Source organism: Parambassis ranga, chromosome 3, assembly GCF_900634625.1.
Source record: "Parambassis ranga chromosome 3, fParRan2.1, whole genome shotgun sequence".
In the NCBI taxonomy this organism is placed as follows: Eukaryota; Metazoa; Chordata; class Actinopteri; family Ambassidae; genus Parambassis; species Parambassis ranga.
In genome coordinates, this window is record NC_041024.1 from 14,788,346 (window position 1) to 14,815,207 (window position 26,862).

Sequence of the window (26,862 nt, forward strand, 5' to 3'; positions counted from 1 at the left end):
ATACTGCAAAGTGGCAATCATGTGTCAGTGACTGCCTAATGGTTATCATTGCAGTTAGTGGTTTGATGCAGTGATTGGTGTTTTAGTTGGCTGCATAGCATATCCACACAGCTGAATCTCTAAAAGTTGTTAAATATAACACACACACACACACACACATGCAACATAAATCCATCATGGCCTCTGTGTCCCGTGCTGCCAGCTGCTCACTGCTCTGCTACTACGTCTGTCTTGTTGCTAGGATACACACACATTCAGGGAGCAGCTCACCCCTTGTCATACACATTCTGCTTTGCCCATATGTTGCCAAGGTTTCACTAATTGTACGTGCACATGAACACACACACTAAGCTTCACATGGCTGTGTGTATACAGTATGTAGAGAAGAGAATGTTGATGCTCAGTTTTATAGCAGGAATCAGCCTTCATTTAGTGGAAAACTCACTTTTTACTTCTGAGGCTTTAAAACAATGCCCTATACATTAATTGTCATTTTCATTTTCATTGAATTTTTTTCATGCTTTTCTGCAGTAAACTCCCTGGACAAGAGGGGGCAGGATAAAGAGTACATTGCTCATTTACCAGTGCCATTAGAGGGCGCTCTCTGTCTATCTACTTCATTTCTGTCATTCCTTCCTTATCAGTGAGGACACCTAGACGGCAGCTCCCTCCTGTCTTTCTCTTTACCTCACTGCTTGGCTCCTTCTCTGTTGTCTTTTTATCTCTTCCTAAGCCCCCCTCTCTGCTCATCCCCCACCTCACCCTTTTTCTTCCTGCCTCCCTCTTGGGTCCCTTCTTACCTTTTCTTTAATCCTTACCTTCCTCTCTCCTAACCACCTACCTCTCCCCTTCCTCTCACTTCCCATGCCTGGCTCTCTTCTACTCCCTTATATTGCTGCCAATTCTTGCCCTCTTGCCGTGTGTGCCTCCTTCTCATCATCATCATTCCCTTCTCCTATCTTACCTTTCCACAGCAACAGCAGATGAGACTTTATAGAGCCTCACTTTCCTGCCTCCCTTCATCTCTGCCTCCATCCCTCTCTGCCTCTCTCCCTCCCTGCATTCATCACTCCTGCCCCTCTGGGCTTTGTTCTGCCTTAATCAGGAGCTTAAGTGTTGCATTCTCACCCAGACAATGCCTGCCATTCAGTCTGGGTCTGTGTAAATAGGTGTGTCCTGTTAGTGTGCCAGCGGGCATGCCATGCCAGCCTCGCTGCGGTAGTGGTGATCAGCCGTAGCCCCCAGCTACAGGAGGCAGTGCTCCACATGCACACATTCACAAACACACATACAAACTAGCAACGGCAGGAGGTGCAAGAGCAGAAACTTACTGAAGGCTGCCTTTGAAGTGCTGCCATACACAGGCATGAACAGCCAAAGCAGCACACAACACAGGCAATGTACTTGGCCAAATTGAGTGCAGGGATCCTTTTCATTCTCAACCATTTGCCCCCTTTACTTAGTTGGCAATTTACTTTTCATTTTCTCTGCGCCTGACTTGCGGTCTTGACTTATTTGTATTTCTTTGTCAGAGACAGACCTCTGTTTTGTTTGTTGGTGAATAGCAAAATAGTGACTAGAGGGGCATGCATGTAGTGGCTGCAGGAGACCAGCAGCCTGTTTCTTGGCCACCTGGCATGCTCTTTCTAGGGAGGCACTGCAGGCCTCTACCCAGCTGGATGATGCTTGCTCTCAGAGTGGTGTGTCACATCCAGAGAGCCAGCTTCCTTCCAACACTCAACCATCTGTCTACATCCATGATGGCACTTTACCTGCAGATAGAGAGAGAAATAGGCAGAGTCTGGCAAACCTGAGTCTGCTGCATCGATGCACAAACAGTCTTTAGTGCGATGTTGTAAGTGCAAATATTCTATATTGTGTGTACATAAACTAAAGCTCAACACCTTTAACTGTTTATTAATATCAATTTTCAAATGACCAAAAAATGAGATCCAGGGAGAGGAAGAAGATAAATGAAAAAAGGGGTAAACAGGCATAAACCTGGAGTAGGCAGATGCAAGTGACACACAGGAAAAAGTGATCCCACACTCGCCCATGCTATCTATCCTCCTCAGATGGCCATTTGGGCTTGTTAATCTATCGCCTGGTAACAGAGACAGCCTATCAACAACAGCCACGCCCCTTTGCACATGCTCATAGAGAGGGGCTCATTTGGATCTTTGAAGGGAAAACACACACACCACACCAAGATACACACACACACACATGCACACGCAAAACTATCCACAAATCCTGGCCTGTCATTGCTCTCCATTGTTTGGCTGCGGTTGCTTTCTCCTGGTGTGACTGCCAGCAGATGGCTACCACTGAGCTGTCAGAGTCGGCCTGGGGCCCACACACACAGGGACACACACACACAAACAGGCAGAGGCACACTCACTCATACAAAGAGGGTCCTATTGCACACAGAACATATGCACAGTGCCACAAGCACTGGCTCTATAACACTACTCTAGGTCTGCTTACACTTCAGTTTATACAGTACATATTCTGTGCCTTTTATCCTCTCTGTGTGTCGCACACACTCACATACACGCATGCTCCTGATAGACTGTGGAGCCGCTCAGCTACAGGTGCCCCACATGACCCTCTTTCTGTAATGACTGTGTAATCTCATAAAAGGGCCGCCTTACTGCATTAGCATGTGCAAAGGCCATTGTGTTTGTGTGTGCCTGTGCATAAGTAAGTGTTCTGAATCTTGTGTCTGCTGCCATCTTTTGCATCCTTCTGTTTTTGCGTTTGCATGTTTGTGCACACACTGTGAATCCGATGTGTGCAGAAGCAGGTGTCAGGCCTAATGGAGTGTGTCAGCGCGGGGTAAAAGTAGCTGCTTGCTCGAGGTCACCAGAGGTTGTCCAAAGGTGAAAGGTCAGGGTCGGGGTGAGGAGGTGGCTGTAGCTACATGACATTCCTCTACTGGCTAATCATAGCTCTAATGAATGGCTGCAAAGTGGCAGCTGGTAGACAGAAGGCTGTGTGTGTGTGTGTGTGTGGGGTGGTGTCAGAGGAAGACACAGAAAGCAGGATGGAGAAAAAAGAGGGGAGGGGAAGGTGGAGAGAGGAGGAAGGGGGATCCATACGTTGCAACTAAATCTCACACACACATTCACACGAGCAGGCAGAACGGGTATTGACTGCACCGGGCTGTGATCCTGAAGGAGCTGTACATCAGAGAAGACAAGCACAACAACACAGGCTTTTGTCAATGTCTGAAACTCCACACATATGCACAAAACCTTTACACGCACCCAGCGGCACACATGCATCGTCACTCTCTTTTTCTTACACACACACACACACACAGTTTGTTGTGTCTGCAGAAAGCTGGAACTAATGACAGGCTTTGTGTTGTGTGTGCTCACTCAGCTGCCCCCTGGACACACTTTACCCACCCAGCAGAAAACAGCCCTTTGTGTTTTCTCTCTCTCTCTTCTTCTTCTTCTTCTTCTTCTATCTGTGTATCTCTTTCTGCCTTGTTCTCACCGTCTCCCTACTTTCTTCTCTCCCTCGAGAATAGAGTTGTTTTGCTGTGCTCTGCTGTATATATTACCTACTGTATATATTTTCCTGGGGCCTGGCAGCAGATATGTGAATGCAGCAGTGGTTTTGGCTGACACCAGCCATTCACATTTGCGAGTAAATGGAGCAATAAAGTCTGATGATATATAGATACAAATATGGTAAGTATTAACCATTTATTGTGAAATAAAAACTAAGCACTGTGAGCCTTTAGAACTTTGGCTGACTGTCAACAATAGGAGATATTGTCCATTTAGCTGGTTAGGCAAATCTTGCTTGCTCCTCTACTCCCCTCCACTTTTAGAGGTGTATGTATTTGGTGGAGTTATAGTGATGCGTCTGATCACGACTGTTAGATAAGATGTTTATGTATGGCTGTAAACAAAAAGGTAGTGTCATTAGTGCACATCCACCCACACACGGTTTCACTGTGTTGCTGCTTCCATCCCTGCCTTCGATTTGTAAAGGCACAATGAGCAGCCTCTCTGTCACCATCAGTCTGTTTATCATGCACTTATCCCTCAGTCTGATTTGTATCCCTCCAGCTTTCTTTTGCTTCTTATCAAAATGCCATCTAAGAGAGCTGCGTGCAGCAGAAATTTCTGGTTATAATGTCACAGTGCTGCTCAGAGGGGTGTTTCATATTGTCCTAAGTGCCTTTTCTCAGCCTTACATGCCATGTACATGTTTCTGACTTAAAGAGTATGCAAGGCAAATATTTAAGCACAACCTAGAGCCTGGAAGAGGCGTGTGACAGGTCACAAACAGCTAGTATTGGTGTCATGGTTTACCTAATGAAGGCTTCATAAAGTTTTCCCCCCATATTCTTTGCTAATATTACGTCTTTCTAACCATCTTTGGTCACACAAATGACTTGATCAGGACTGCTGATCTACACTATAATGAGCTACAACGCGTGTGTGTGTCGCGTGTGTGTGTGTGTGTATGCCACAGTGAAAAGCAGTGAAGCGGTCATCTTGTTTTCACTCTGACAGCCAGGTCAAGCAGGAAGAAACCAATCGATAGTACTTACCCTCTTCCTGTTAGACTTCCCAGCAGACTTGAGAGAAGGACACAGCCCTGCAGTTGTGTGCAGCTGTATGCGTGTCTGCCCATATTTATGCATTTTGTTTGTTTACAGTATTGCAAGTGAGCAGAATTGAATGTATTCATCTATTTGGATTATTAGTACCAGAACAGACTGTTGTGCCAGGAAGCTGCATTTATCTTGATCCATCGTATTACTGAAAAAGTAGTCTCAGAACCTTGAATTTGAATTCTGTGGATCAACTAGACATGATGGTGTGAAAGACACTACAGATGCTGTGAATATATGCTGTGGGTTAGTGAAAATCTAACGTTGAAAGCCTCCCTCCTCCTGCTCAGACCAGTGAATAAAATGTATGCTACAGGGGTCAATAAATGCTGTTTGACATTTGTATCAATGCATCCTGTTTTTGAGAACAAACAGACCCAGGAAGTGACAGAATTTTTACTGTAATAATTTAAATGTGCCACTTCCATTCCTTTGAGCTCTGCTCTCCATTAGGATGCACATGTTTTACAACAATGACATCACTGGCATTTGAAGGGCAGGATGATACTGAGGACATGAGTTCAGATCAGCATCCACCTTGGCTAAGCCGCTGACCTCCAGTTTCCTGTGCTGCTGGGGAGTTTCTGTGTGCATCACACAGATGGGTAAGGCTTAAAAAAGTACTGCTGATTCAGTCTGAATCTGATTAGCAATTATAATGTTTGCTAATGTATTTTTTTGGACCAGACACTAAAGCTAATTCTGGCATGCTCCAAGGTCAGGTCCAGCATCCTTTCCAGTGTTGTAGTCAAAGGGGTTGTTGGGACATATGGTGAACAGTGTAATGATGTGTTTTATTTTGTTGAATAATTATCCACATGATGATGAGTTGTGATGATGCATTGTAATCATTCAGACAAATGCTGTAAGCAAGCCAAATTCTTTAGTTAGTCTAAAGACAGATGATATGTGGTGCATGCATGTATACCATTTTAAATGAATACAAATTGCTTTGTGAATTTATTTCATTTCTATCCAGTCGCCCTTACATCAGCCTGTGTGAGGCTTGCCTCTGCCGGGCTTCCTGTCCTTCTGCCCTTAACTGACCCCAACCTGACCTGTGTTTGGGCCCTGAGCCTCCTTGTGGCTACTGTATGGGCTTGTGTGTGTGTGTGTGATGTGTGGGCATATATAGTACGTGTGTGCATGTGTGGCACACAGGGTGGTAGGGTGTAATTTAAGCCCCAGGCTTGAACAGGACTGCTGAACAGTCCATCCAGGCAGAAAAAGCAAGACATGGGAGCCTCAGGGTGAGCAGAGAGAGAGGGAGAGAGAGAGAGAGAGAGAGAGAGAGAGAGAGGGTCAGCTAAAAGAGTATAAAGTGGGAAGGTTGGAAAGAGAGAGAGAGTAATGGACAAAGAGTAGCAAGTCTCTTTTTAACTCAGTCTCCGTGGAAGAGAGATGTCAGTCTGTGTCAGTTCGCTCCACTAACCAGCCTGTAGCAGGAGAAACAGATCTCTCTCTTTCTCTTTCTCTCTCTCTCTCCCTTTCACTCCTTCACACACTATCTCTATCTACTTTCTTCTCTCATATCTTTTGGTGATAGCTTTTCTGCCTCAGTTGAGAGAAGCAGAAACACTCCACAGCTCAGGGGAAAACGGCAAGACTAAGTAAAAGACCAAGCAGTGAACTAGTCATCTCTAAAAGGCAGGCAATGTATAGTGCAGATCTTCTCCTGATCACACTGTGGGTGAATGAGGACGGGCTGCTCCAAATGCTGTAGTCCCAAGGCCCTGAAGGCAAGGCACGCTGTCGGCTCTGCTGCAGCGTTTCCCTCAGTGTTATGAGGAGGGCAGCACACAGCTCTTCAAACACAGAGGGGATCAAATCCTCAAATCCCCTGGAAATGTCAACCACGTTTGAGGAAATGTCAGTAGAGCTCAGAACACACGCAAACACACACCGACCAGAGCGTGCACACACACACACACACAGGCGCTCACACCCAAACACCCTGGCAAAAGAAGGCAACGTGATATAAGGCAGTCATGTCCTGTGGGTGAAATCAGCTTCATCTCCTTCATTTTCACAAATCTCAAGGGAGGATCATTGCTACTGGAGGTATTTATTCCCAATAATGCTGAAGTTATAATCCATGGTATTTTCACATGAATTAACATCTGCTTTGCAACACTCTAACATCAGATGATGCAACACGGTAGGAATTTAGGGAGCCAACAATTGGAATTGGCATCAGACCACCAGACAAAGACAGAATTGAGACTTTATTGCTTGAAAGTCATGCAGAAGTCTGTACTCACTTAACTTGTCAGTTGCATGTAGAGGAGTTCTTTGTGATTCATTGAACGAAATATATTTTCTTTCTTTACAAAACATTGGTTCAGTTTATAGTTGTACTCCCTCCAAGGCTCCCAAATATGGAATGCTTTTGATAATACTAATAATTTTAAATCAAAACTTGTCCTTAGTTGACTCTGATCTCATCTGCAGCCACTGACATCATCCTGTGTTCTTATTGATCTCCTCTCACTCCTGCTGACCAACCTATTGACATCCTCAAGTGTATTTCCTGTCTAGACTGTCAGCAGTGTTTATGGATAGCCCTGGTGACACACACACACATGTGCTCACCTCCTCTGTTTATCGATATATCCTATTGCTTTTGACCTCGTCCTCCTTAATGAATCTCGTAGGTGCTGAACTGCAGATGTTGTGTGGAGCATTAGTATTGATGAGCAGGGCTTTGATGAAAGAGTCTGTCTTAAGAGGCCTGTATTAGGTCACAATTAGTGTGTATAAGAGAAAAAGATGAATTCAAAAAGGTGCAGGGGTGTTTTTGAAGATATGTTTTGTACCCTCACTCCCTCTATATCCCTGCAAGTATAGTACAGGGCCCAGAGAAGGCTGTGTGTTTGTGTGCAGGACCATGTCAACACTATTTCAAGAGACTGTTGGGTGATTTGTGGGTTGAGACAGGCAAATGAATAGAGAGGTTGTGACACTCTTGACTGACAAGCCCCTCTCTCTGAGACACTCATACAGGCACATAAGCATGCATACTTTTTCCTCTAGATTGTTTATCTGCAGCTTTCTATTAAGATCTGCACTCAGCTACTGATGTCTTGTGATCCTTTGAGGGCATACAGTACTCCACACTAACATGTGATTGCTGCTGGCAGGCTTTCTGCATGTCCTGCAACATCATCCATTATCCTTCCTCCTTACCGATTAGAGGAGATAATGCTGAACTGTGGAATTAACCTCAATTAGTACTACCTCTGTAGATCTTTCTCATTTCACCCCCTGAAACTCCTGCGCAGCATCTTAAATGTTCCTGTGCTTTTTCTGGTCTATTCTGATGGCATATATCAACATGACTGTGCATATCAACTCGTAAAAATCATCTAATGTAGCTTTAGTTTACTTTTATTTTTGCTGAGGAAACAAAGAAAAACTGCTTTACTGGCAACATTAGGACTTATGTTTTCACATAAGCCTGAGCAAACTTGTCATGAAAAGTGTTGTGTAGCAATTGTTGCAAATCCACTGGCTTTACATTTAGTGCTTAGCAACAACTAATGACCCATTAAACCTACATGATACCACTATTTGCACTTAGTACACTGTGTGCACTACTTATTAAAGTAATATGTGACTTTCACGGTAGTTATCTATCAGTGTAATACAATCCCCTGCTGTGTTTTGTTGTACCAAATTATTGCACACTGCTAAATAAAGCCACTCTAATAGAGCCACTGTCTACAGGTAACTAATAGTTGTATCGGTAATTCCTTGGCTTGAACATGATGTTCTATAAATAATTATATTCCACAATTATTTAGACATAAATGACTCGTGTATTTATGACTCACACTTTGTGCTTTAGGAAGAAAGTAAGAAGAAAAAGTGAGTGAGAGAGTGAGCAAGGTGCAGGAAAGGTTAGGAAACCTGTAGGCATGTTTGCTGTGTGTGTTTTCTGGAGTGGATGTAATCCCGTGCTCAGACATGACTATTTGCTTGCACGATCACACCTGCTGTGGGAAGAAATGTAAAATGGGTAGGCACGCCCAACGTTTCTGATGAGGAGGATAAGATAAGTAGGGAAATTCAATAAAGCAAAGAAGTGGATATACCCAGTGATATTCTTCCTAAACACACACACACACACAGTCATATGAAAATCTCAATGCTTCAGTGGCATTGCCATTAGAGAAACTTTGGAGGAGAGGTGATTGTTAGCTGAATAAAGGGTGAGTTTATTAAGTGAGGGCTGTTTAAATGATTTTTAACTGCTGTGTGGCAGCTGTCAGGGCTTGAAAAGAGGGCAGGTGGGCAGGTCTGAGAGAGACAGTTGAAATAATCTCCCTCACCTGAAAAATCCCTCCTGACCTGTAGGTGAATTTACATATAGGCCAACAGCCCAAACCCTTTTTTGTGTCATAGTCACTGCTGTGGCTTTGCCCACTCTGCCTCTAACTGTAGGAGGAAGCAGCAGTGCACTTTGATGTTCACAAACACCTGCATATGTGTGTGTGAATGTAACCAAACAGACACACACACACACACATGCAGTAAGCAGAAAAAAAAGCACTAACTACTTCCCCCCTGGCTCCTCATGAGAAGTCATTAGGAATGTGTCTGTGTATTTTATTTTTAGCAGTGTGTGTTTAGGAGGGGTAGTGGAGTCTCGTCAGTCTTCAGGGCCCTCCTCTGCACTGTCGCTCTGTGTCTCTGTCTCCAGCTGAGAGCTATGTATATTTCATAAGCCCAGGGTGCCTTTTTGTCTTAAGATGCGCTGCACCTCCCCTGCCTGTCTCCCTGCTACTCGTCAATGAAGGGAACCATCACAGTTTTTTTTTTTTTTTTTTTTACATCTCCTCCACTCCTCTCTCTCTCTCTCTCTCTCTCTCTCTCTCCTCGCTGACAGCTACCCTCTGCTTCTCCCTCTGCTTTTCATGGTCAGCTTGTCTCTCTCCTGAAGTCTCATCCCTCTTTCCTCTTTCAGCTGTGGAAGGGAGCAGAGTATAGAGCACATACAAACAGATTTGGTCTGTCAGGAAAAGTCTGTCTCTCTGTGTGTCTCTCTCCCTCTTTGATTCTGTCTGTCTGTCTGTTTTGCAGCTCTGTCACTTCAGGGAAGGGACACTTCTTCACCCAGAGCTGCATCCCCTTTAGTTGTTGTCTTTTTATAGCAGAAATGTGAGTGCTGTGACAGCAGCTAAAAATGGCTGCACCACTAACAAAATAGATCTGCAGTTAATTGCTGTATTTACACCATCCATCTCTGTTTATTGGTTAGAGTTGATGATTATGCCAATATTGCTTTTTTTCCCCACAGATATTGATGCTTTGTACTGTAACACTTCCACAGCCTCATGCGTTCAGGAGAATCATAATCTATATCTTGTTGTCGATTTTTAATCTAGGGGATAGTGTTTTTCTTGATTATCAGCCATCCAGAATGTTAAATACGGTTTGTCTTTCTATCTTTCAGGCTAGTGCTGTGGTTGAGAGTGCAGTTGGAGGCAGTAAGGAGCTGGACTCCCGTTCCGGGTCCACACATCCTGCAGGTGACCACACCCCTTCTCATCCAGACACTGTGGAGCCAGACAGAACTGACTGTCAACTTTCCAGTGAGTCCTTAATGCCACTATTTCTTACCTTTAATGCTTTCCTCTTCTTCATTCCTTCTATATTTAATCCTATATTTAATAGTACTTCACACCTATGCAGTTACATTCTATTTTGCTATTCTTTTGACATGTTAAATATTGCATTTCGTGATGTTGTCACTGTGTGTGGCCACAGCTGCGTGGGAAGCATTCACTTAGAACATGCAGTTTTAAATGTTCTGGTTTAGTCTTCATCATTCAATTACAACATGCACTTTGTCATTTAAGCATTTTATCTCTGCCTCTTTTTCCTGTGTGACGTGTCCTCCTGCCTCTGCTGTGTGGACAGGAAGTAGTGAAACCCCTGGAGTGAATGAGATGAGGTCTGAGGCAGATCTAACACTTGACAAGTGACAAAAAAAACTGCTGAGGTCTTCTTGTGCTGTCATGCCCGCAAACACCTCAGCTTCTCAACCACACTCCACTGCCTCTTTATATACCTGCGCTACCTATCACCTTCTCCACTCAAACATTTGACAAACGTCTTTGTCTTCTATCTGGTTGATCTCAACAGTCAACATATATCTGCTGCAGAGTGAGATTAGTCCAGATAGTAAGAATTTGCCTGGAATTTGTTTTGCAAATCTCATAGCCATATGATCTTTTCAACATCCTTTGACTGCACTGTTTAATGGCAACTGCTTGTAATTGTAAATAATGCAAACTTGGCACCACAAAGACTGAAACATCAAACACTGTACAAACACACATCAGTACCTCCTTTTGGTTTTGGTTTTACAGAGACATTTGTTGTTAATGTGAAGCTCACTGTGGGATAATCAGTTAACCTCTGTAGTTAAGGGAGTAACTGATCACATGACTCAAGAGTCAAGATTAGTGAAATGGTGGGGTCATATCGAGCTGTCATCGAAAGAAAGGTGGCGTGCACTAGACAGGCTGCCAGTGTGTGAACGCCTTTTTTTCACACACAGCCTGTTGAATGAGTGAAAGGGAGAGCTGGTACATGAGACAGTTGACTCGAGGCACCACTCTGACTGCACAACATCTGCATGACTTTTTAAAGCACATGCTGAGGTGGGGTTAAGCAGGCTTTGATTGTTCTGTGTGAGAAAAGTTGTTATGAAGAGGTCATCTTAATTTATGCAGTCATTCTTGTAAACCAGTTTATATTGGCTTTGGACTGTGGTATGGAGCCAGTGCTAATCATGCGGGCACGTGGTGATCATGCAAATCCCAGTCCTGATAAAGGGATACTAAGAAGTGATGTGGAAGCAGGCAAACACACATTAAAATTGTGTTTGTGAGTATGTCCTGAGGGAGGCCATCAGTACTGTGAGTATTGGAGCTCAGTGTGTTTATGGCTAGCTGTCTCCTCTTATCATGTAGCTGAACTGTTGTTCCATTTGGTATCTCGTCCCATATTCTGTCTGACCTTTCACTTTTTATGCAAATGTTTACACTTATAAACACTACCATTTTGTGAGATTATTTATTTCTCCACTCCTCTCTTCACTCATCTCTTTTGCTTATGGCTCTCTCCTGCTTAGGCCTCCTTTTTCTCTTTTCTCTAAGGCTATTTCTGTTTAGCCATGAGGGCCCCCCTGTCGTTTACAGAACCTCATCTCATGCTCTCTTTCCAAATGAACACACACTCACATAGACTCTTAGCACAACCACAAATGCACTTGGTTAAACAGTCAAGACATGAGGGGCCACCGCACATCCACAGACACACACATGTGACACCGAATGATCCTCCCAGTGGTCGAGTGTGGGTTGAGACCGGGGTTTTCATGAGTTATTTAAGAGCTCTCCATCATTCGTGTTGCTCTGTAGCTCACACCGACATGACACGGCCCATTTCCTCTGCTCAGGCAAGAAACGTGCACAAGACATGCTTGCAGTGTTCACACAGAAAAGAGTAGAAGAGGTACATAGCAAGCCATGATCTCAAGACTGTTAGATTTAAATCATTGAATATGTCCCTATGCAAGCAGCCATAGTGGTGCTGTATAGAGTTGGGCTGATAGACACAATTTCAGTCCTGCTGTCCATACAGTCTGCTTGCTGCTGGGTCACATAAATCAAAAATGGTTTAAAAATAACCCAGTTCTTATTTAAAAAAAAGTGCAGATGTCTATCACAAGCCCCTATCAGACAGAAAGCAAGCTGGAGGGCAGTGGAGGACGTGACTTGGCTGGCCACAGAAAGCTTCAGGTATGTGGAACATGTTCCCACCAGCAGTCAGGCTCAAAGTAACCCTGCAGTCAATACACTATGATTGGGGGTAAAGGACCAAGTTGAACCCCTGCTACACTGACTGTGACAATATCTAATTGAGAGAGTGACACATAGGAAATAAAAAGACCAGAATTTATGGTGACAACATTTCTGACATGATTCACTTCTTTTTCATGTTGCAGCATCCAACAGTCTCACTTTGATTTTTTATCTTTACTCTCTGCCTTCTGTCCTTGTCATACTGAGCAAATACATTCAAAGGGATGTGTGTTTATGTTTGTGCATACATATTTGTGTCTTGGCAAGTGAATTACACATGCTGATGATGTGATTGTCATGAGATAAGCTGTGAGTGTGTTTTGATTGCAGCAGCACAGCTGGACTTGGCAGAATTGGCAGTCTTGTGCACTTGGCTGATGGCCAGTTCAATACAATCACAATTACCCACTGTGGGAGCACGGAGCACTACTGAAGATGGGGCATGGGTGATGGTCGGGGCACGGAGGGGGTGGGGTGTAATTCACAGGTTCTTGGAACCTACATTGGCTTTCGAGGAACTGTTGCTTGAAGCATGAGAGTCTCGGAAAACACATGACATATACACTGCACACAGAGGAGAGCAGCAGGTGGATGAGAGGTGCAGCACAAGCAAGAAGGTAGCTATGATGTTGTAAGATTGATGTGCTGAGAGGTGGGGAAGGAAAGGGATGGGGAGCTGAGAGTAACATGGAATGTGTTGGAGATGAAGATGGGGGCGGCGACACCACCACCTGCTTGCGCTCCTCTGCTCCCTCTCTCAGGAGGAGGAAGGGTGGATAACTTCAATGAAGCACAGCAGATGGAAGCGTGTGTTTGGTATATGTGATTAAAATGCCACTAGAGACCAGGGTATGCCGAGTCTCCTGGCAGCGCCGCACCTGGCAGAGCCCCACCTCACTACCCTTTTTAATAATTGTTGGCAATGAAGTGTGTGTGCAGTGGAGGCAGCCTCAACAACCAAATATTAATTCACAGTGTTCCTGTTGTCTTATTTTATTATTTTTTTTCAGAGGGCAAGCAAGCTGGCTGCTCTGTATGACTGTTGTTTTTTCATTCATTTATTTGAGTAATTCAGTAAAGTATAATGATCACAGGGTTTTTGAGAAACGGAGTTCTGTTCTACAGTGTGGCGCCAGTCCTGGCGGGCATGGGGGAATTAGTCAGGAGACAGTGGGTTTGGCACTGTGCCATGGTTATTAGCCACTCACAGGGTGGGCACGGGCTTATGCCCCGACTCAATCACTTACTTTGTTTGCATTTGCGTGTTGAATGCGTTTGTATATGTGTGTGCGTGTGTGTGCAAGTCTAGCATTTAAGTCAGGATTCTCCTCTGGTCACACTGACCTTATTGTGCAGTCACTCCTGGTTGATTTGTACCCTTTCCAACACATTCCTCTCTGAAAGGCTAAGAAACAGGCTGTTAACCCCCTCTTCGCTCCTCTCTTGCTCTCTGTTTCTATCTTTGCCTCACTTTCTCCTGCTTCACCTCTGGATGGGTTTGATTTACTGACTGTGGTTTTCCATCCAGAGCCTGGAAACCAGAAAGTGTAGACTCAGGGAGAGACCTATAGATTCTCAGCCAGTGGAGCACGTCATTACTTGGCCATAGCTCATCAGCAGATACATCAGCAGGCTGGAGCACTAATAGATGCGAGCTGTCAGCATTCAGGAAGTAATAAACCTTTCTTCATTTCATCCCCTTAATTATTTCCTTGTCAGAGATCGCATGAATTGTACTAAATGATGATAGCAAAAAGCGTCTGAGGATATTTTGGTTTTCCAGAGGGAAAATGTGGCTGGATCACAGCAGACATGGGTACATACACTAGAGTGTTTAGATCTGTATCCATCATCAACCAAATGTACTAAACCATCATTTGACAGGAGGAGCCCTGCAGCAAGGTTTTGGCCCCTACAGAGTTCTGCTCTCAACATCATTATGGTAGTTGGAGATTGCATGAAAAGACAGAGGCACCTGAGACAGCCTGAATCCACACAAGGACCAGGTTCTCTGTTTGTAACCCACCTACCAAGTCTCTTAAAAAAACTGTGTGCAACATCACTATATCACTACAGTTTTTAGTATTCTCTCCATACTTCTAGTGCCAAAAACCTTTGCACAGAATTGCATGTAACATCAGCTCTGTGCAGCGTGGGCTAAAAATGTCCTCATTTGGACTTCTAAGGAAGATATATTTAGACACTGAGGCCACCTGATGTGAGGTTATAGCTTGCCGTGGCGCAGTGAGGTCAGGTTACAGACATGTTTCAGCAGTAGCTCTGGAAAAGATGACCACTTAGTGAGAAAGCTGCAGACTCTGACCTCTGACCCCACTTTTACCAGGAAACAGGTGTCCAGGCAAGATTAAACCTGCACATGCTGGTGTTTATATATAATAATTAAAAGTAAAAGCACATTTTTTATCAGTACTGATCAGAAATATTGAATTAAATATTGTGCTTTTATTTCTCTTTTATTGTCGTATTTTCGTCATTCCCGTCTTAATCTCTCCTTTCCTTTCCTCTCCCTCTCATGACTTTAATCATCCCTTTCTCCCATCCAGCTGTTTTCCTGCTCTTCGATCCCTCTCTCCTTTCCTCCCTTTAAACTGCCCTCCACTGTCAGCGGACTTGGCTGAGACTAAGTGCTTTTTGCTGTCTCTCTGCAGGTGGGACTGTAATAAAGCTTGTCAGTGGGAGGCATGGGTCGCACTGTCACATGCTCTTTGCCTCCCTTCCATAACTCCCTCCTCCATCTCTCTCAACCCCCACCACCACTCTCTTCCAAGATCCTGTGCTTTTATTTTCTCTCTCTCATTTGTCTGCCTTTTCTTCCCCATTTTGTCTTGCTCTTACCCGAAACTGTGCTCCTTGACTTGTCTCTCATGTTTCCCTCTCTCTCTGGTTTCCTAGCCAACGGCACTTTGAGGAACATGATGAAGAAGTGCAGCAACAGGAGACACCCCTCTCAACATAACAACCACACACACACACACACACACACAGAGGCACAGATCCACAAGCAATCCATGTAAATGACTCCAGGTGAGGTTGTATTGTTTGCCCAGCTGCTCCTCCTAACCACCCTCTCCTGTTCCATAGTAAACCAGCAGGATACATGGAAATCAGCTTCCTCTACACAAAACAGTTCTCTGTACATGTTTTTGTGTGCACTGTATACTCCTCAAAGGGCATTAAAAGGTTAGAGCTTCTATAGTATTTGCATGTATTATTTAGCAAACTAATTTTATTCCATATTTCTAATCTGGTCTGTACCTGTGTGTACTGTGAGACTGAGGTACCAGGGGTGTGTAGCCTCTTATTAGAAGCTGCTTGTCTTACGTGTTTTAGCCACAGGATGGCAATGCTGAGTTCCTCCTTCAAAGGAATCCTCCTTTTCCAGCTACTCTTCATTCACACACACACACACATACACACACAGCCCTCTTTAGTCTATGTTAGCCCGGGCATGTGTAAGGTGACAGAGTGTAGTGAATAATTTAGTTCTGGCCATGTTAATGGCTGACAGCGAACATGGCCTCTCTTCTCTGCTGTGGGTCCATTACTGGTACATTCTGTTTCACTCTCACTCTTTCTTCCTCTCTCTCCCTCTCTCTCTTTCTCTCTCTCTCTCTCTCTCTGATGCCATCCTTCTTTTCTACATTTTCTATTTGTGGTGTTCAAGTGTATTTAGATGTCATTTCCATTCTATGCACCTATCTTGAAGGTATGTCTAATACTGAAAAACACTCACCTGAAGATGTAATCACACACTTTGAGTAAAAATGTATTTATTTATTCTATGTACACATTTGGATGTATATACCGTGTTAATGGTTCATAAAGCTTAATATTTATTTTGTCATGCATCATCTCAGTCACAGTCAAGTTAAATATTGTTCTGTTTTTATCTCCCGGCTTTTATCTCTTCAGTTATGTCCTGTTCTCACACTTCTACCTCCTCTGTGGTCCCTATTTTTCTTTTTTCACCTCATCTCTTCTGTGTTATGAACTATTTAGCAGACACACAGGAAGAGTGTGTGTGTGTGTGTCAAGTCAAGCACTATTAATGTTATGATTGCCCCACTGGGCTTCAGTGCAGTGTGTGTGTGTGTGTGTGTGGTGTGGGTGATGAATAATATGACCCTGACACTAATGCAATCACATACACTAAACAAATTATAGCTGCCTCCCTCTCTATCTGTCTCTTTATTTCACTTGCAGTCAGTTCAGCCATGAGGTGTACGTGGTGTGCAGCTTGTACAGTCTCTATTATGTGTGTGTGTGTGTGAGTTTCTCTCTGATACAATCAGTACATGTGTGGGGTAGTAGGAGCCAGGGAGCCTGGTCTGGTGGGCTGTAGCAGCACTGAGGCCTGGCCATGCTCAGACAGACTCTGGGGGATTGGTTGTGACGTGTCCGGGGTGAAACACCCCATAGTTGGGACTCCCATACCAGCCTCTCTGGCTCCAGTTTGGCTGATAAAGTCCAGCTGGACATGAAGAAAAGGTGCTACATCAATCTACTTTTTTACCTTCTGTGCATCTGTCTCTCAGACTGATATTGCCATCTACGTATTTCTCCATTCCTTTTAAACTGCATTTCTTCCATATGCTTCTTTCAGCCTAATATTCTACCCCACCTCCTGTTAGTGCTTCCTGTTATTTTCTTTCTGTCCACAGCATATCACAGATATGCTCCTCCATCTCTCTATCTCACAGTCACACACAAACACATCCAGAACCCTTGAAGTGGGGTCATGATTGAGGCGTGCTGTTAATTAGCCAGCAGTGGTTGTTGTAGCAATGCGATGGTAGGGTGTAATTAATTAGGTGGCATGTGCACAGTGGGAGAAAAAGAGAGAGAGAGGAGAGGAGAGATGGAGTAAGAGAGAAATACCGGCTATCAGTCCTCCTTTTATCCTCTGAGCTCAGATGAGTTCCCCTAATGAGAAAAAATGAGATGCTCCCAACCAGGGAAGAAAGCATTTTGTCCTTTACATGTTCTCTCTGCCTCTCCTCTGCTTGTCATTCTGTCACTGCCTTGTTCTCTTTTCATCTGCCTATCACATCTAGGCTACTGCTAGTGGGGTGCCACTGAGTTAGACTAACCTGCCATAGATCCCCCACAGTAGTATGAACACAGCCTCTGGGACACATCCAGACACATGCACCGAGCTGAAATGGTATATACCAGATGTGCATTTCTTTATGAGTCCTCAGAAATGCCCTGTTATAATGGCTGCTGCTGCATATATGTGCTCGTGGTGGTGGTTTTGTTTATGAGGAAGACGAGATCTCCAAAGGGCAAAAGAAACTGTGGGAGGGAAGCAAGAGGTGCACTCAGAGCTCTATTGATCCTCTCTTCAGTTCAACATCGTCTCCTTGACCTTATTCTGAAGCACCTCTGAATGTGTGCATCAACAAATGTATCTGTACAGTTCTGAGGGTGCGTGTACAAGTGGGTCAGAGGCCTGAACCATAGTTTTGTGTACTGTATCTGTTTACAATGCCCTGAGAGATTCTCAACTGGTATCAACCTGTCGATCATGAATATTTAGACGCACATAAACGCCCTGCCCTAGCTCCACGCTCTTTCTGCAGGACTTTCAATGCTCTGTTAGACACACAAAAATTCAGTCTTTTTTTCGTAGTGTAAACTGATATTTTTAATGGCTGCCTGGCTTCTTCTGTCCTATGTGACTGAAACTGTCCTAGGTGACAGGTTTATGGACAGTTTGGCAATGTCAGCGGAGACGGACAGCTATTTACAGCCTAGCACTAACACTTCGGACACTTGCCGTTAGCATAAATCCCATGGTGAGATCAGCCAGTGGATAATACACATTGTCAACTGTGCTCGCACATAAATTGACACACACATATGGCAAGCAATCACTCAGTCAAACACTCAGTCCTTTTTAACCTTGTTAATACAACCGTCAACACTCAGAAATACCTCAGATGCAAATGTCACACACGCGCTGTAGGACTGTATTCCAGTTATTTACAGCCCCCTGCCATAACGTTAACAACCGCCTCTCGCTTTTCCTCCCTCTCTGCACATTCCCCTCCGTCTCTCATCCCCTTCAAATATCATTTAGTTTTTACGAGGTGTCCTAAAAAGAAGCCCGAGGTGTGCATCCCTCCCTCCTCCCTTTTATGTCTGAGATATTGATATCCTCCATAAGTCAGACGCGCCGCTCTGTGTCACTGAGGAGAAATTGATGACAGAGAGGTGTGACAGGAGGAGAGTGGAGCCAGCAGGAAGTTATAGGAGCTTGGCTGTGTATGTATTGAAGTCTTGGTTTGTGGGAGATGAGGCCTCTACAAGTGTGAGCTGCATGCAAACAGACTTATTAAGGAAAAGAGAGGAGTTTGGTTGACGAGGCTTCAGGTTAAGCAAAGGAGAAGACCACTAATCAAGAAACGACTGTGAGAGAGACACAGATGTGGACGGATAGGGAGGAGGAGGGAGGCTGAGCTCTTGTTCTTTCTTTATGAGCCTTCTCTTTGTGTATGATACTGTTGCTATAAACAAGAGGTCAGCTGAAGAGTGGCTGTTTATAAGGTCCATCTCTCTGAGAGAGCATATCAAAAGGTCTATAAAATCGTGATCAGCTTGTGTTTGCCTCTATGCCTGTGTTATCCATCAGTGCCATTAGCTCTTTGCATTGTGTACCATGCTCTGTGAGTTATGTTTGTTAGTGAATGCTGCAGCAGAAGGTACGCTGCGACCTGTATCTGCGGGTAAGACGAAACAACACATAATGATCTCACTATCACAGAAATACATCTGGTCATCGCTCAGCATAGAGCTTATGCTTACATTTCCTTGTGTTTTTATGCAAACTGTATTAGCATACTGTGGGTGTAGCTACCAGAGGAGATTAGAGTAATCTCACATGAAGAGATACTAAGTCACCTTCACCATGTGGTTGGTCCAAGGTTGAGTCATGCTAACTTGCTCGGTACACAGAATTTAGTTTCTTCAGATCTGTCTAAATGTTGTGTTTAGTCGATGTGTTTACTGTGTGGATTTCCTTTTTCCGTATACTTGTCTGCCTACATCTGTGTGTAAGCGTTTCTGTGCTCTGACTGCTGGTGTTTTTTTTCTATTCCACTGGGGATAAAGAAAAGGTTTGTTTGATTAATTAATGCTGTTAGACATGAATGTAAATGATCAAAGGAGTACATTTGCATTTTGTGTTTAATTATTCATGAGCTGCGATTGCTTGTGAATTAGGACACCTGTGAGGGCCTACTCTTCTCCAGCTCAGACACTCACTCATGCACACACACACACAAGCACATCCTGGGATGTGACCTGATGTGTTTAACCAGACCTACTCGCCACCCCTGTCTGTCTGCGTGCCCTGCTGTGTGCAGGGATGCAGGTCACTGCAGGTTCATGTTGGTATTATTAGGTTATGTTGCCACTCTGGCCGGGGTTCAAACGTTCTGATTAGGTTACCGCGTAGCGCTAAAGCTCAGACTGTCACCCTGACTGTATGATTCATCTCCATGGAGACAAAAGGGAAAGCTCTGATCTAATTACCCATACTGCTGCCATCTCAGACTTGAGGATAGGGCTGGGTGGTGTGAATAAGGCGAGACAAGCCACAAAAGAAAGAGGCAAAGGGTGGCTCGTAGAGATTATAAAAAGAGTAATAACAGTGGAAAAGAAAGAAAAATCAATTGTAACAAAAAGAGCAGGCTCAGATGCTAATAATAGAGGGCTTGATAAAAGCAGGTATTATTTGTCTTCTTGCTTCCTGCTCTTCCTCATCTCTCCCCTCATCATCAGCAGCATCCAACTGCTGCACAAATGGGCCCTTGTTGCCATGGATATGAGCAATGGTTCTCCCGTTCTGCTCGATGGGGCTCAGTGATAAATGGTGGGATGTGGAGGAAGTTAATAATTTATCCCGGGGAGGGAGCGACCATTCTGGGGAGCGTTACCTAGCATAATGGGTTAAGTGCAGCGATTGCTGCGTGCCGAGCAATAGACTCACAGGAGGTGATATATAAAAAATGAATAAAGGGTGAGTGGAGCCTGCTGGGAAGGAATTGTCAGGGGACTGTGTTGGTGTGTGTCAGGGATGGGGGGTTGGTGTTGTGTTTGTGGGGTGAAGGCTTTGTCATTTCTTGAAGTTGTAGGATTGTCAGGTAAAGAACAGTAGAGACTTAATAGAGCTTTCTCAAGGCTTTCAGTAAAGATCTCCTCCCACTCTGCATTTACTAGAAACAGAAAACAGCTCAATATGCTTTGGGCTTTGAAGTGTGACAGCAGCAGTGACAAATGAAGCTGCTGCAGAACAGAGGTGCTGGGCCTATCTGTGTATACTGTGCCGTCATTAACAGTGACTCATTGACACTTATGTATACATACAGATTCCTCAGTATGCTTGTTTATTTTTATAGTCACATTTTTCTTTTTTATGCCTCTAAAATTGTCTGCGGCATTTGGTTTGTACTGGTCTGTGAGAGTGTGTGAGGCTACAGAGGAAGTACACATAGAGTGAGACACACCTGCACCACATCTTCTTAGCACTTTATGAGGTGCTACACTCATTACACTACACCCTTTACTGTCTCTCTGTCTTACCTTCCCCTCCTTCTGCTTACCCCCTCTTCAGCCCTGCTATCTCTCACATCTTGCAGTTGGAGGATGATAGTGCGTGTCCAGGGTTACATGGGGGTCACTGTATTGTGTTAATCTGAGAGAACATATCAGATCAGCCTGATTTCATTATTGTCCCTCTGATGCCACATATGCAGACGCTCAAAGCTACTTAGAATGATCCTCTCCCAGCATTGGGGAAGCTAAAGTCTATTGTGTTGGACACTCTGCTGTGTCCTGGAGTGGATTTAGAGCAAAACAGGCTTGCGTTAAAGTAAAACATAGCAGTCTGGCATCATCTCCCACTGATTATTTAATGGGTTTTTCAATGCTTACGTTGATATGAATAGTGTAGATGGAGTCCACACCTCCTGGTGTGTGCATGCATACATCACTACTTGTTTGTGTACCAGCTGAATATATGACTTGTGGTTTCTTTTCATTTCTTCTCCATTTTGTTTTGAGTGCCTGTGTTTTTTAGAGTCTTTTTCCCCCTCACCCTCCTTGTGGTTGATAACTGATGCAGATAGCTGTGATGGATAATACCACCTCATATACACACACCCTCTGTTTCCTCTCTGTGATTCAGCTGAACAGTTACAGATAATGTTTTTATGTGTGTATGCAAGAGCCTGAGTATTTGTGTTTTCTTTATTCTTCTGAAACGTAGGGAACTCACTTCTCACTGAGCTGTTATGTGTATTCAGAAGGCCAAGCAGTGATGATAGGCAAGTGAAGGAGGGATAGAGGGAGGAAGATGAGGGACAAACAAAAAGCATGAAGAGCCAGTGATTATTCTCTGCAGGTGGAATAAAATAACAGCAGCAATCACCACGTGTGTGTGTGTTTTTTTAAAAAAGGAACATGTAGTAGTTTGTTTTTTTTTACTGTTGACTGAAATTGTAACAGACTTTACGCAGAAATGTGCTCAGAAATTACAGTTGACAGTCCCCCAGGTACCATAAGAAGAGGAAGAAATGACTCCTAGCCACATAAAGGATTGATACATCTCTGTATTAGTACTGTAGTAGTACTTCTTCTTCCTCACATGCTCCTTAAGGTGCATATAGACACTGCAATTACTCACCCCACATCGTCAGACACAATGTGGTATTATGTGGAGACACCACCGTCTGGGGCTAACTGGTTAGCATGCTAGCATTTGGCTTTTTCTCTATTTATCATCTATTTGGCACTTTTAGCTTTTGGGTGTCCACATCAGATCTTTTTTCGGAGCTGTCATTGCCAGTATCTGCATTTTTGTTGCCATGTGGATGGCCTAGGGTTGATGTCAGTGCTTGCAGGTACCTAGGTTCTGTATAGTACACCGACTGTCAGACTTCATCAAACCTCCTCTTTTTGATACACATACGTGGACATGCAAGTGTTTACTGATTCTCCCCAGTACACACCACACACACACAAAATGTACACATGTAAAGACTCATGGCCCCCCAGGTTGCCTTTGTTCCTAGCATCTGTTTCTCTCAGTGATTAATTGCAATTAGCAAGAGGTTTGAAGGCCTGTGGAAGAACACAGCAAGAGGAAAAACATCAAGATTAATGAGGGGATGCATTCATCAGCAAGAGAGAGAGAGGGAGAGACAGAGAGGGAGAGGGAGGGAGGAAAGATGGAGGGAGAAGGAGGAGGGAAAATGGAAGGATGAATTGGTAAGAGAGGATGGGCTTCGAGAGGAGGAGGGCGCTCAGATGGTAATGACGTAGGGGATATAAAGAACAGGAGAGCCTGACATAAAGGAGAAACAGGGAGAGTGGGAGCAGCAGATACAGACACGAGAGAGAGAGAGAGAGGGAGAGGGAGTGGTGAAGAGCCCGTTGTCAAAGCTCAGGCCACAGAGCAACACCACAGGGGACTGATTAAATATGGAAATTATAATTGCTAATTGACCTTTATTAATCAGAGCAGTAGGGTAGGGGGTGTATTGAGTTTTTGTGACTGTGTGTTTGTGTCTGTGTTCGAGATTGTGTGTGTGTATAAGCACGTACCGACATGTGTCTGTTTGTGTATGTGCGACTGTTTGATCCCTTCATGCAGCTCTCTCTTGTCTCAAAGAGCTCTCTTCATGTTTAAACACAGCATAATGGGAGAGGCAGCTAGAATAACACACACATGTGCACACACACACACAGACACGTGCACACACACACAAACTGGGTGGTAATGAGTGTGAGTATATTATGGAGAACTAAATAGGGTCACTGTGGAACCTCACTCTTGGGCTGCCAGATGTGCAATCATGAATGCATGCATGCACTCTCATACACACACACACACACACACACACACACACACGTCCTCCTCTTTCTCTCTCTTCCTCCTTCTTTCTGTCCTCCTACACTTTGATGTCTTCATGCTTATTATTTCACCTTAGAAAACCCCTGACACCATAATTCATTCTGCCTCAGAAACACGTAGCAGAATTTCTCTGCCTCACCTGGCTCCATATGGGTTATTTCCTGAAGTTATCAATACACACCCACACACACATACATGGATGTCAGTCTTGTTGCCAGATCACACAGATTTGATTAGAGACTCCCTAAATTCATTAACCCAATGTGATTTAGCCAGCTGTCATTAGAGCCGCATGTAAACTGGTCTGAAGTGGTCTGATTTGGTTTCAGCTTATCAAATGCATCAGATTTATGCACCATGAGATCTGCAAGTCTTAATTACTTAAAACCAATGCTTTAACATTCATGCAAAAACACTTGGTTATTCTCTAGGAAACATACTCATCTGGCCACAGGGAGCATTTAAAAATAAGAGTAGTGCCTTCGTAAAAGAGGTCTTGACAGTTTTTTTTTTTAAAAAAAGGGTATGTGTGCTTTTCTTCACTGTAAATTTTTTCATTGCAGTTCTGAGAATTGGGAGTTGGCAGCAGACTACATAGGTTCAGTGTTCCCCTCCTGCTCCCACCTTTGAATTGGAAGTTAGTCGTCTGCAGTTCTAAGGGCACCTTCTGAGGCCGAGTGTCATTTCTGATCCCCGGGAAACTGTGATGGGGGACTCCTCCCTGCTTAGCCCCGGCTCCTCTAATCCTGTTAGCTCAGCTCAGAATCAGACTGCCATGACTGGTCCTCTACCACAACCACACACACACACACACACCTCCTAAGGGGGCCCTGAGGGCCTCAAAGGAACAATTGTTGCAAGGTCTGGAGGTGGCGGTTAGGGTGAGGGGTCATCAATCAGAGGAACACACAGGGCACACACATTGAGGGTGAAGACCAACTCCTCAGTTACATGTAGCACACACACACATGCAAACTGTTGTTATGTTATCTGATATTTTCATTCTCTGCTTTCATTCAGTTGCTAATTTCTAACCTCACATCATCGTTCACACACATGCACAAGTATGCACCCAGTATCCAAAGGACAAGCTGTTTTTGCATGTTATTCCTTCTTTGTGTAGGGTCGGATCTCTTCTTAAGGAGAGCATAGCATGTCAGCAGAGAAGATCCTCAGTTTTGGCTTTGATTGCTGTTTCCCACTGAGACAGAGGTTTCATACCTCATGTGTCCAGCAGAGGGCTCTTGGCACAGTGAAGCTGAGGGTTCCTTCCTTTTGTCATGACTGCTGACTTTACTGCTCATCTGTGGAAGAATAATGGCTGAAATCAACCAGTGTACAATGTTAATGACATTTGAATTAGAACACTTCTAAATTAATTAGTTAAGTAAAGTATGCAACAATCAAAATGTCACTGTTGATAAAGCTATGTTCCTGTAGGCAGTCGGGGGAATCGACAGACTGATTTGTTTGGTGTTATCAATCTGGGTTAGGGTCTGCTAGCTCTAGGTTGTTTTATCAGTGTGTGTGTGTAAGTATTGCTTGTGCGCCTCTGTGTGTGCGTGTGTTTACCGTTGGATAGGGAGACAGTTTGATTGAGCTCTGCGCCGTAAAGCTGTCTGTTTGCCAGACGGTTTGTCTCCTGGCCAAGACTCTGTAGTAGAGAAGAACACAATGATTATCTGTCACAAGGCAGAAGCGTTCTTCATCAGTCTGGGTAGCAACAGCCCAGACTGGCCTGTACAAACCTCAGACCCCACACTGGGTCAGCCTTGAGACCTTTTTAACTCTAAACTATCTATGTTTATGTTAGACTTGATGCAGTTATTCAACATCCTCTATTCACCCTCTAGGAGCACATCAGCAGCTTTTCACATTACTACTCTGTGTCTCTTTTGTTGTGGCATCTGTGTGTGTGTGTGTCTGTGTGTGTGTGCGTGCGTGCGTGTGTGCCATACAATAGTGGTCAGGAATGTCAACAACCTTTAACCTCTGGGCTCATTAATGTTAGGGGTGTGAGGTGATGATGTGCCAGTGGGATAATTGGTGTGTATATGTGCGTGTGTGAGTGTGCATGCATGCATCCAGAATGGTGTCAGACCAGACATGATTTATCACGTATTAGTAGGCAGAGGGGAGGAGTGCAGAGCTCTCAAAAGCTTGAAGTTACAAGGTCAGGTCAAAGGTTACGAAAGGTCAGAGTGCTGAGTGGATATCAAAGAGCACCCTGGGAGCTAGATATGGCCGACCAGGACCAGATAGGCTTGCAGGGACTAACTGGTGAGACAATAGCATGTAAACACACACACACACACACACACACACACACCTACCTTACTGTCAGACTGGTGAAGGTGGAGTGTGTAAAGGCTGGGGTCAGTGTGGAGGTTAAGAGGTCAGAAGTCAGGGGAAATAGCCCTCAGATCAGATCAGACCAAGGACTCTCTTGGTCCCTGCACCTCTCTTACGTATGCAAACATGACCACATTATCACTCCAACATGGGTTACCTCTTGACAGACTGACTGCAAATATGTTCTAAAATACGCATCTAAACCAAGCGTGCTGGTACACCCAAACAGACATGCACAAGCAGACAAAGCCCCACAAAGGCAGCTAATTTCACACTGGCTCTGCTGGGGCCCCGTTTGGGCACGGCTGTGAAGCACAGACAGAGAGACAGATGGTGCAGGGCTGGCAGGAGGAGTTTCTGCTGTCCTCTGTGCGTGTATGTGTGTGCACCAGTGTGTATATGTATGCAACTGACTGATTGTTTATGTGCTTGCTTGTGTGCGTTCTCCTGCATCTTTGTGCATTTTCAAACACCACTTTGTACTCCACACACCAGTGGAGATGAGGCTGTAGGCTGTAGCAGTGTCTCTCCCAACTGCTTCCTGTTGCCAAGCTAGGTGTCAGGAAATGTTGCTCCCACCCTAACCTCTGTGTCTTCCTAGTTTTTTTTTTCCAATCCAGGCAGAGTGTTTTGTAACAGTCATTTCCTTTCTAAGAGACCACAGAGTGGAGAGTGCATATTAAGCATGAGGAGGACCTGTTTGAAGTTTAATGTAGCTGGCAGAGAATGAAACAAGCTCTTTGTGTTTTGCTGGAGGTATTGTTTTTCTCTTGCGCTGTGCATGCACATATTTGTCTGTGCAAGTGTATGTGTGTCGGGGGTGTTCACGTGTGGTTGCTGTAATTGAAATGACTGGTTGCCATGATAGCTTGTGCATGGCTAAAGCTTATTAGTGTGCTTGGCTTGGCTGAAATTTGGCCAAGTGGGCAAGGAAGAAATTAAAGGAAGAAGAGCTAGGGAAGGAATGAAAAGAGGATCTGTGGAAACCCAGAGGATAACATGAAGAGGTGGAGAAATAGATGGGTAGAAATAAACATTTAAGAGGAGATACAGGTGGTGCT

General features: G+C 44.3%; 1 protein-coding gene across 1 annotated transcript in view; it reads left to right on the plus strand.

The window, feature by feature from the left end:
• Positions 1–26,862, plus strand: part of LOC114433882 (genetic suppressor element 1-like) — a 165,233-nt gene that overhangs the window by 30,559 nt on the left and 107,812 nt on the right. Inside the window, exon 2 of the mRNA XM_028402643.1 lies at positions 10,092–10,230. Coding sequence (XP_028258444.1) covers positions 10,092–10,230 — 139 coding nt within the window. The remainder of the gene's footprint in view (positions 1–10,091; positions 10,231–26,862) is intronic.